This window comes from Eleutherodactylus coqui, chromosome 8 (assembly GCF_035609145.1).
Source record: "Eleutherodactylus coqui strain aEleCoq1 chromosome 8, aEleCoq1.hap1, whole genome shotgun sequence".
Lineage (NCBI taxonomy): Eukaryota > Metazoa > Chordata > Amphibia > Anura > Eleutherodactylidae > Eleutherodactylus > Eleutherodactylus coqui.
Window position 1 is genome coordinate 38974131 of NC_089844.1, and position 12409 is coordinate 38986539.

A 12409-nucleotide genomic window follows, 5' to 3' on the forward strand; every position below is an offset into this window, starting at 1 on the left:
GCGGATCCGGACGGCTTCCATAGGCTTCAATAGAAGCCCGCGGGAGACCCGCACGAAAATGGAGCATGGTCCAGATTTTTTCATGCTCCATTTTTTTTTAAATCACTTTTATTGACCATCCGCGGGTATTTATCTACCCACGGGTGGTCAATGCATCCCTATGGGGTACGGATCTGCGGGCAGGAGAAGAGTTAAAATCTGCTGCGGATTTTAATTCTTCTTTTGCCCGTGGACATGAGGCCTTAAAGTATGTAGGGTGAAAAAAGAAAATGCACGCGTGTTGCTTTTGCAGTACTCATAGTGCAGTAAAAGGACGTTATCGTCATTCTGTGGTACAATTGTGATGACACTGGGGTACATTTTTTAGGTTTTACTATATATATATATATATATATATATATTATATATATATATATATATATAATAAAAACACCCCACACACGACTTGTCAGCACATGTTGAGCCCCTTGGCTTGTCTTTGCAGTGTGTGTGTGGGCTTGATTATCGAAGAGTGAGCTGCGGTTTTTATTGCTACTTTTTATTTCACTTTTATTGGGAGATGGGACGACAATAAACACCAACAATTGTGGCATTACGTACTTTTGTTTTACCGCATTCACCTTGTGAGATAAATAAGGCGCTACTTAGATAGTTCGGGTTTTGTTGGACATGGCAACACTAAATGTTCAACTTTTTTTTTTTTTTTCTGTTTTTTGGGAGCCCCAGTAACAGGGGAAACCATTTCCCTATAGTGACAGTAGTCACTGGAAGAGCTGATCAGGGTCTGTAAGACCCTGCAGCTTTGCTGTGCCAGGGAACGCCCGACGGTCACATGACTGCCGGGTCGATTAACAGAAGTAATACTTCCACTTTCTTTGCATTACATAGCGCTCATTGAGTGCGTCTTCAGAGGAGCGATGATCACTCAGTGAACGAAGAAGGTGCGCACCAGAGAGTACTGCAAATGGAGATGGGCGGCCAGAAGCAAACAGGCAGTTGCTCATAGATGGACTGCCTGTTTACTAGGGTGATCGTCATTTGATTTTATGCCTGCACAAACTGAATGACGAATGATAAGCGAACTATTTATCGATAAGTCAGTGTTTACACCGAACGATTGTATAGTTTTACACGATCCAGCGAGACAATGAATAATTGTTCCATGTAAAAGGGCCCTTATCTAAAACATGACAACGGCCAAACTTTTGGGAAAAAAAAAATAGCTACGAAACACAAAGTTTGTAAAATCACCCTTAAGTATGCAAATAGGAGATATTAAAAAGCCTCAGCAGCGCCACCTATTAGAAGGTACATGGACAAGGGTCAAGAACTCTAGAACATCTGTCTTCGGCTTATATTCCCAGTCATCTTACAAAGCCTGTTAGGTTAGACACTGACTTGTAGGAGAAGTACCTTCTAACAGGTGGCGCTGCTGAGGCATTGTAACATCTCCAATTTGCATACCAAATTTCCCAGAGGAGCACTGCATAACCTTTTAAGTCTCCTCAAGTAGTTAGAGCCTCCCTCCCGAGGCATCTACAGGAATCAAGATTTGGTCCTGCGGTGGAGTTTATAAAACTTCAATCAATCCTTGGCTTGTAAGTCCTTTCTGGAGTCATATCCACTTGTTGAGGCCGACCTGTGAACAAGGAGGATTGCAAAAGCTTAATACACAGTGCCTTGTGAATTCTTCATGGGGGATGGCTATGCAAAGTACAGAGAATTAACCACTTAGATACCGGCCAATATAAGGATGTAAGATGTTCTACATCCCTACTCCGTCTTAAGCTGCTGCAGCCGAGAGGTGTGACTTTTCTACCATTTCACATATCTGGATAGATGGAAGGCGAGCCTACAGCCACGAGTCCCATGACATCAACATCATCATCAGTAAACCTGTTATTGGTGTTGGTTAGGAGGTCCAAAGATGGCAACGGTCTGGTTTGGAGCTACACAATACACAGCACAGGGACCGGACAACATGAAAACCTAAAAATTTTGGAAGAGTTCAAAGTAAAAATCTTATAAAACCAGCGGTCCACAGAGATAAGTTAAAAAGGGTTCACAAAAACTTTGATTTTTTTGCTTTTTTTTTTTTTTAATTCAAGTGTCCTTTTTTCGGGAGTTTAGAAAAAAAAACAAAAAAAAAACAACATGGACGCACAACTAACGCATCCTTCAGTTTCTGAGCAAGTAGAAGCAGCAGTGATGGCAAAAGTCGGTGCGGAAAGCACAAAACCCGAGGCTGCAGAGGTCCATTATTGAAGGGGAAATGTCCCCTCACGTCCAACCATGTGTCAGTTTGTTCAAAGCCACAGACCTTGTAACAGAGGAAGTATGGGAGGTGCCGCTAAGGCTTTGTTCCTGGCACCTACAACAAGAGTTCTGGTATGGATAGAGCAGTCTGAGGGTCTTAAAGGCCCCATTACCACACGTGGTCTTAAGAGTGTGGTCAGGTGCTATTTCCCTGTTCCTGCTCGAACAACAGCATGGCCAACTGGGAGCGAGACCCTAGTCCTTCCAGATTGCTTTGCACACACCGGTGGTAAATTTCCTCGCTGAGGCGTGGGTTACAAGCTCTTGTGCGGTATGCCTGGAGGAGCGATGGCTCCACGGCTCGGAAGATATGAAGCCCCGAGTACCGAATAAACATCTCGTAGATGTCCAACATCTCCAATATTTCCTCATTCTCTTGAGCATCGGCCGCCATTTTCGTTCTGGCCGCCATGTAGTCTGCGTTATAGAAACAAGCTTCATCAAAAACATCCCTGTCGAAGCGGCCAGAGTCTCGTACGAGTTCTAGGATGCCTGAGGGAGACTGTTGCCCGTGCTCAGACACCTCGGGGTTATAACCTTGGAAGTGGATGGGGAAGAAGACCTGCCAGTTGTTGATGGTGTTCATTCGGCAGCGGTTGAGGAACTCCGTGCTGATGCGGCTGCCGACCCCTGCAAGGAAGAACAGAGTGTCTACAGGGTGCTTTTTAGAGATGATGTCCATGAGACGGATCTGAGAAGGAGCGTCGGTCTTCACGCTGATCCAAGGGATCTTGATGCCGCGGTACTTGCGCTCACACTCGGCAATTTGGCTCTTGACTTGGCTGAAGATGTCGTTTTGGCTGACCTGCTGAGCTTGGAAGGGGTCGTAGATGAAGAGCAGGGTGAGAAGAGAGTTTTCATTGCCTTGGATGTCTGCGAAGGACTGGAGGAAGCGTGCGGCATACTCCCTGTCCTGAGCGGTCAGGGGTAGGATGACGTTGATGCGGCTGGCTTCAGTAACATAGGGCATCGGGATGATCTCTACCTCACTGAGTGGACGGACCAGGTGGACCCTCTTTGTTATGGAGCGGCTGTGGCCTTTTTGAGTTACCAGCTCCAACTGGAGATCCAACGTGTATTCCATGCCTCGCGTTGCATCAAAACGTCGGTAGCCATTTAGAAGCTGCTGTTTGCGCACATGCAACACGGGCTGGTATTTACGGTTCAACTCATCGACAGCTGTGCTGATGACGTCGGACACATCGGCGAGGTCAGCCCCGATGAGCTCACACTTCGGAGAGTCGTCAACGCAAGAGAACGTCTGGTCCTCTGTGAAGTAATCCCACTTCAGGACTTCGAAGCGTGTCCGGGGCTGAAAAGGACGGTTGATTCCAAGAGGCCACGTCGCCGATTGCTCCCCCTCTACGGTCAGACTGCTTGTGTTCTGGATCTCTCGCTGAAAAAAAAAAAAAAAAAACAGAACAAGAGGCAATCAGTTAGTACAGAATTCTAAAGAGTGGTCACCGAAAAACATAACAACTTGCTTGGTGCTCGTACAATTCAACATTACTTAAGTAACATAGGAGGAACCTATTAATTAGGTAAAACCAAAAAGGTCCAACGTTTGGTCATTGTCCAGGCGCCATCAACTGATTGTTTGGAAGACACAACTGAAGACACAACTGAACACTACGAGTGTGCAATACCCATAGCCCGACACTAGAGGGAACTATTTGATCCTGAACTCTACAATCTTCATGTTCATGGATTCCGAGGCTTCACCATTTATCTGCGTCAGGATTCCCTTTAGGGCTAATGAACACGGGTGGATTTTCCACAGTGCGATTTCTGCTGTTGCATGCAGCCATAGAAGTCAATTAGTTTCCGCTGGTCACTACAGACAAATGGAAATTTTATCGTGGAAATTTACGTGCGTAAAAAAAAACAATTTGAACATTTGCGGCATGTCCTATTTTAGTGCCGATCACACCAGAGAGGGCTCAATAGATCGCTTTGGCTGCCTGTGGACGGCCGGGTCGGATCCCGCTGCGGGAATTCTCGGAGCAGGATGCGGACCCGTGCCCCTGCAGAGACCTGCGGCTCACCCGTTCTGGCGTCTCCTCTTCTCTGATGTTCCGGCTGCTGCTGAGCCGGCACATGTGCAGAGCGGAGCCGGCGAGTCACTACTAACATTTCTGTGTGGGCCTCTGCAAGACCCGCACAGAAATAGAACATGCCGCAATTTGTTTTCCGTGTGTTTTCACGCAGACAAATTGCATTATCTAATGCAATCCTATGGCAGCGGGCACGGGCGGAAATTTTGCAGGAAATCCCGCCGTGGCATTTCCGCCCGTGTGCAGGGGGCCTATGGATGCGATTTTTCTCGCAGTACATCCGTGATGACACTGCAGATGTACTGCGATGTTGTAGGTGGATACTTTTCAGGTTGCTATAGAGAGCCAGTAAGCATGTGCATTTTTTTTCCCACGCCTGAAAATCCGCGATCAAACGCAACCGCTTTTTATTTACCTTTGCGGTCCTTCCGCGGCGTAAATCCGCATGAGAAAATCTGTATCGGCCGCATGCCTTCGGCCTTAACCATATTATATAAATCAAAGCAGAGTTTTTACAGTACACGCCCAACTTATTTCCATATGTTAACACTTAGTCGGGCTTCTTCGGCCCCGAACAACATCGGATACTGTCTGTGGCATACTTTCTACTAATATCAGATACATTTCAGCTGGTATTTCCCTCCATTCGTCCTGCAAACATCTGGCGAGTTCTCTCAAAAAAGATGGACGACGTTCAGGTTTCCTGACCCTACGTTTTAGTTAGTCCCACAGATGTGCAGGAGGTCCAATCTTGAAACATCCATATCCTCAAACCAACGTAAAACAGCGTTGGATGGGTAACGAGGCGCATTGCCTTGTTCTGAGCATTACTGACCATACTGCCACATGGTCAGCAGCATTGTCTGGAATGTAAGGGTACTCCAGTTCATGGTTCTTGTTCCTACAACCAACAGACCAAGACCATGCCACGTAAACTATCCCTAGACCATAACGCAACTTCCTCCATACTATGCAAAAGGTGTTCCGCAGGATCCTCCACACCCAGGTACGTCCATCTCATGTGAAGATGAAGTAGCGCGATTCATCACTCTATAGAATAACTCTCCAAAGCACCACTATAGACAGGTTGACGCATAGCGCTTTGTGAAGGACGGCTTGTGTGCAGCGGCAGAACCCGTATTTTCATTGGCGTGAACTTCCGACCACAAACTATGTCTGACACCTCCAAGGGTCTGCACCAAGTATTAGCATATGGAAATGTATCTTATGTAGCACGGTTTAGGACACGAGATGCAATCCATTCTACTGATAGTGTCCAAATGATTTTGGTGGGATAGTGTGTCAATATGGAGAAGTTGGTGTTAGACACCATGTATGTGACACAAGTCATGTTCAGGCAACCGGCAAGAGTTAAACCCCCACTGGCAACTCAGAATTTTATAGGTTGTGTATATATTTTCCAACTAAAAAATGCTAAGGCCGGGTTCTCACAGGGCAGAACCCCCTTAAAAAAATCTTGCAGTTTGGCCGTAGCAAAAAAACAAACAAAACAAAGAAAAACAAACAAAAAACACGCAAGATCTCCGCCGGGAAAGCGCTGCTTCAAAACCCACGGCACTTAGCCACGGGTTTTGGAGCGGCTTGGCTGCATGATTTTCCCATTGCAGCCGGCGCTCCCATAGAGGAGAGCGCAGCCTCAACGGAAAAAAGAAAGAAACGACATGCTTCGGCCGGGTATTCCGCGCCGCAGTGCCGGCTTTGCCGCAACGGATTCACCGTCCCCTGTGGACGAGATTTTTGACAAATCCCCGGACAGAATTTCCGCTGCAAATCCGCCCTGTGTGAACTCAGACTGCTTTTAACCCCCAGATAATGCTGCGCATATTTTGTTATTTATTTTTTTGAAGGGGGGCGGGAAAGTAACACCTTTTACTTAACTCACGGGTCTGGCAAAATAAGGGACTGCATGTAAGAAAATCGCTAAGAATAATATTTTGTTGACTCTAGCCACCACTAGGGGGAGCTTACTGAAGACAGGTTCAGGGTAGTGTTCTATGAAGCTATAGAAATCAGCATGTAATGAGCTTCCCCTTAGACTCTCGCTCACGATCGGAAGATTGCGGCTTCAATCCCTGCGTGTTTCAAGTAGCCGGCTCAAGGTTGACTCAGCCTCCTGAGGTCGGTAAAAATGAGAACCCAGCTTGCTGGGGGAGGTAAAAGAGGACTGGGGAAGGCAATGGCAAACCACCCCGCAAAAAATAGTCTGCCAAGAAAACATCACGATGTGACATCACCCTGGGAGTCAATCAAGACTCTGCTTGCACCAGAGGACTTTACCTTACGATCTAGGATTAGAAAGGCACAGCTCTCATCTATCAAGGTTAGTGCCACACCTGTCCATGTCTGGTATTGCAGGTTGGCTCTATTGAAGCGAGTGGAGATGAGCTGCAATACGACACAGAATCAGTGGACAGCTGTGGCAGTATTTTCTGAATAAAACAGACATATTTTTCTAATGCAGCTCAACACTTAACTATGGCTGTTAAAGGAAGTTTGCAGCTCTTTATCTGTGGTCCCTTAAAGGGGTTGTCCAGGATTAGAAAAACATAGCCACTTTCCTCTAAACACAGTACCACCCTTGCCCATAGGGTTGTGTGTTAGTATGAGCCTCATGTTGCGCAAAATGTTTAGGCAGCAGAAGTGAAGTCCTAAGCTCTCACTCATGACCTGAAGGTTGCAAGTTCAATCCCTGCTTGGTTCAGGTAGCCGGCTTAAGGCCAACTCAGCCTTCGATTTTTCCGCGGTTGGTAAAATTAGTACCCAGCTTGGTGAGGGTAATAACTAAATTACCTGAAAGCTCTGCGAAAAAGGTTGGCGATATACAAAACAATTCTGGTTATTTTTTTATTTAGTGTAGCTCAGCTTCATTAGAGTGAATGGGAGCTGCAATACAAGACACAGACAAAGGTGGCGCTGTGTTGGAAAAAAAGCAGCCATGTTTTTCTAACCCTAAACGACCCCAATTTCCACGAAAGCTGACAGCCATACGGACCCCCAGCCCTTTTACTGTAGGATGCCGAGTAGGTTCTCGCTAGCTGTAATGTATGCAGCACAACTGAAAAATGAGAGGTATCTGCATCCATCATCTCCTGCTCTGCATTGCTAAACAAGGTGGTAGCAGCGTAAACCGGTCGTACAGGTTATTCATGAACGGGAAATAAAGCCGCTTGGAGCCCCCGTGTACAAGTGGGGGGAAAGGTTCCAAACCAGCTCAATAGATGGCAGAGGGCGACACTTTAATACTATTCAGCGTGCCGTATTGTATCAATAGGCCTCTATGGAGGACAGAAGGAGTCTAGTGATAACACGCATTGTGTACGAGCTATTCAGTGCTCTAGTGTCGGATATATTGTATATAGAGCCCTAAGTCACCCAAGCAGATATGTGAATTAAGTCATAAGATCCTGTATGCCAGCAGTCACCAACAGGGGGAGCTACATCATATATTTATACTAGAACCTGTTAAGCACCACCGTGTAGTAACTGTAGGCAGATGGCTTCATCATGGAGCTGTGCTGCTGCACCGGGATGTGTCCCCATCACCCAGCGCTCACCTGTAGCTGCTCTATTTCTTGGTACGTCTTCTCCAGCTCCAACTGGGCAAAGTGCTTATGTAGGCGATACATCTGAACTGGGTCCAAAACTGGGTGGGCGGTGAAAGCAATCTTGAAACGGGGGTCACTCTCTCTTTCGGGGTCCACGTTCTTCCCCAGTTCAAAGTACCGATAGCGTATCCCCTGCAAACAGAGGAAACATAGTAGTTATATCCTTGTACATAGGGGCAGTATTATAGTAGTTATATTCTACATAGCAAGACAGTATTATAGCAGTTATATTCTTGTACATAGGAGGCAGTATTATAGCAGTTATAATCTTGTACATAGGGGGCAGTATTATAGCAGTTATATTCTTGTACATAGGGGGCAGTATTATAGCAGTTATATTCTTGTACATAGGGGGCAGTATTATAGCAGTTATATTCTTGTACATAGGGGGCAGTATTATAGCAGTTATATTCTTGTACATAGGGGGCAGTATTATAGCAGTTATATTCTTGTACATAGGGGGCAGTATTATAGCAGTTATATTCTTGTACATAGGGGGCAGTATTATAGCAGTTATATTCTTGTACATAGGGGGCAGTATTATAGCAGTTATATTCTTGTACATAGGGGGCAGTATTATAGCAGTTATATTCTTGTACATAGGGGGCAGTATTATAGCAGTTATATTCTTGTACATAGGGGGCAGTATTATAGCAGTTATATTCTTGTACATAGGGGGCAGTATTATAGCAGTTATATTCTTGTACATAGGGGGCAGTATTATAGCAGTTATATTCTTGTACATAGGGGGCAGTATTATAGCAGTTATATTCTTGTACATGGGGGCAGTATTATAGCAGTTATATTCTTGTACATGGGGGCAGTATTATAGCAGTTATATTCTTGTACATAGGGGCAGTATTATAGCAGTTATATTCTTGTACATAGGGGGCAGTATTATAGCAGTTATATTCTTGTACATAGGAGCAGTATTATAGTAGTTATATCCATGTACATAGGGGCAGTATTATAGTAGTTATATCCATGTACATAGGGGCAGTATTATAGTAGTTATATTCTTGTACATAGGGGGCAGTATTATAGCAGTTATATTCTTGTACATAGGGGGCAGTATTATAGCAGTTATATCCATGTACATAGGGGCAGTATTATAGTAGTTATATCCATGTACATAGGGGCAGTATTATAGTAGTTATATTCTTGTACATAGGGGCAGTATTATAGTAGTTATATTCTTGTACATAGGGGCAGTATTATAGTAGTTATATTCATGTACATAGGGGCAGTATTATAGTAGTTATATTCATGTACATAGGGGCAGTATTATAGTAGTTCTATAATACTGCCCCTATGTACAAGAATATAACTACTATAATACTGCTCCCCTATGTACAGGAATATAGCTACTATAATACTGCCTTCTATGTACAAGAATATAACTACTATAATACTGCCCCTATGTACATGGATATAACTACTATAATACTGCCCCTATGTACAAGAATATTAGTTATATCCATGTACATAGGGGCAGTATTATAGTAGTTATATTCTTGTACATAGGAGGCAGTATTATAGTAGTTCTATTCTTGTACATAGGGGGCAGTATTATAGTAGTTCTATTCTTGTACATAGGAGGCAGTATTATAGTAGTTCTATTCTTGTACATAGGGGGCAGTATTATAGTAGTTATATTCTTGTACATAGGAGGCAGTATTATAGTAGTTATATTCATGTACATAGGGGACAGTATTATAGTAGTTCTATTCTTGTACATAGGGGGCAGTATTATAGTAGTTCTATTCTTGTACATAGGAGGCAGTATTATAGTAGTTCTATTCTTGTACATAGGAGGCAGTATTATAGTAGTTCTATTCTTGTACATAGGAGGCAGTATTATAGTAGTTATATTCATGTACATAGGGGACAGTATTATAGTAGTTCTATTCTTGTACATAGGGGGCAGTATTATAGTAGTTCTATTCTTGTACATAGGAGGCAGTATTATAGTAGTTCTATTCTTGTACATAGGAGGCAGTATTATAGTAGTTATATTCTTGTACATAGGAGGCAGTATTATAGTAGTTATATTCATGTACATAGGGGACAGTATTATAGTAGTTATATTCTTGTACATAGGGGGCAGTATTATAGTAGTTATATTCTTGTACATAGGGGGCAGTATTATAGTAGTTATATTCATGTACATAGGGGTCAGTATTATAGTCGTTATATTCTTGTACATAGGGGACAGTATTATACTAGTTATACTATTGTACATTGAAAGCAAGTAGTATCCTAGCAGTTGTGGTGAAGACATTTATCCATAAACCATATGGTGGAGTGAGAAACTCCCCCCATAATAAGGTACATTTTCTCATGTAACCTAAGAGTATTTACTGTAGCAATCCTGCAGGGAATTGACCGCTGTTACACTAAATGCCACAGCATGCAATTAACTGAAAATCCATGTAAAAAGTTAGAAAATAAGAAACTCAAGAAAAGTATTTACTTTTCCTCTACATAAACCTAGTAACAGTATTTCCCAGCCTTGCCCTGATAAGCGGAGCGGCAGGTACAGCGCGCTCCGTTCTGTGGATCTCGCCGTTCCCTCTTGTACAGCAGCCCCAATATATGCGCTGTAGGCCGCCAGTACTTTATACAAAGCCACCTTATAAACCCTCAGATGGAGCCGTCAACCAGGCTGCAAGCTGAGAAAACAGCTTCCTTCTATGTACTCCCCGAGGTGCGCGTACCAATAGGTTTACGTAAGGCTCTCTTACACGGGACGATTATCATTCGCTTGTTAAGTGATTTTTTTTACTCAGATATTCAGTGTGAACGCGGCCAACAACGGATCGGGGAATAATTCGTAAGATAGGGGATAAGGCCCCCTCATCGACCAGCAAGTTATCACTGAGACCACCACTGATCCAGAGAACAGAGGTCCTATATCTTCCCTCCTCACTGCAGGTTTACAGCGCCCCCTGCAGTAAGGAGACTGAATGGAATGCTGGTTGGGCAATCGCTGTGATGCTCCATCAACTTTCAATGGGACTGTGAAGCTCGCCGAGCGCTCAAGTTTTTCCATCAGCCCCAGTGAAACGAATTGAGAACCGACCACACATGCTTGGGCGAAGCTCCATTCATTCTGAGTTCCTCCTTGTGGGGGAAGTAGTAACCCAGTATGCCAGGAAGAGGGGAACAGAGGACCCCCATTCTCAAGATCAGAAGTGGTATCAGCGTTGAGACCCCCACCAGTCAGCTAGTTATCTCCTAGGCTATGGATAGGGAATAGCTTGTAATCTTGGTAGAACATTTTTAACCTCTTCTGGTAGCTTTTCCTTAGGAGGGAAGCTGTTGAGGGTCATTCACATGCAACAAATCTTACCTCATGCTCCTCCACACAGTTGACATGGGTGTAATCTATGATGCATCTTCCCAGCCACTCGTCAGGTCTGGCACTAAGGATATCGTTGCGGCAGCTTTCCAAATGCGGTTGGAGCTTTTTCAGAAGGCCCCGGGAAAGGAGATATCCGAACCCACCATAGCAGTATCTCCCCTCAGTGTCACCACCGATGAACTCCTCAGGTCGGCCCAGGTACAAATCAGCATCGATACTTAGATGAGCGGCAAGTTTGGAAATCCGGTGAGCCTCGGTGTAAGTGTCGTCCTGCACCAGATAGAACCAGTCAAACTCTTGGATGTAGTGATCCAGTAGATGCTTCACCGTCTGGTACATGTTCCAGATGGGACGGTCGTCTCCATGGGTCACCACCGCCATGCCGTGAGGGAGCTTCCGGCCACGCATGCCTGTGAAGTAGACAAGCTTGTCCAACCGATGGCCTAGGGTCCGATTGACTGCTACTGCCAAGGTGTTCAGGGTGGTCTTGGAAGTCAGGACACCAACAAAGAGCCGCTCTCTCATGCCAAGTTCTGTACTGATATACCGAGATCTAGAAGAGAGATGGAAGAGTTGAGATGGCTGACACTTTTTGGAAATCAAAGCCAGTTAAAGAAAGTAGCTTGCTTAAATCTAAAAACTTTCGGGAGCCACAGTAGTTTGGTACTCCATCATCGAGACTACTGGACATCTCGTCCCAGGAACTGCAGAAGCTCAACTTGTCCAGACAGTAACCGATTTAATAAGCAGGTTCATCCTTCCAATTACCACTAAACTGTCATTGTCACCGATAAATGCATCTCTACTTGCCAAGTACACCGGCCCGGAGGCCATCAGTTCTCAAGTCTACACATTACACAGCATTCAGTGAGGCAGAGGTTATTGCCCCTGACCCAATTAATCACGGAGCTGAAATGCTCGGATTTTTCAGCAAGTTTACACATTCCCTTCATCAAACAAGACGATCTTGTTCAGCGAGATGCTACTTCTAGATGAACCGCGCTTCCAAGTGGTTTCAGATGACGAGAGCTTCAGCCATGTGACAAGTT

The 12409-nt window shown here is 44.7% G+C and overlaps 1 protein-coding gene across 1 annotated transcript; it reads right to left on the bottom strand.

Annotated features, from left to right (window-relative positions):
* Nucleotides 1–436: 436 nt before the first annotated feature.
* CHPF (chondroitin polymerizing factor) lies at nucleotides 437–11927 on the bottom strand. The gene is made up of 3 exons (XM_066575525.1): nucleotides 11349–11927; nucleotides 7946–8128; nucleotides 437–3712 (listed from the first exon to the last, which is right to left on the bottom strand). Exons 1-3 carry the CDS (start codon nucleotides 11883–11885, stop codon nucleotides 2453–2455), a joined length of 1980 nt encoding a protein of 659 aa, XP_066431622.1. The 5' UTR covers nucleotides 11886–11927; the 3' UTR covers nucleotides 437–2452.
* Between the last annotated feature and the right edge of the window lie 482 nt (nucleotides 11928–12409).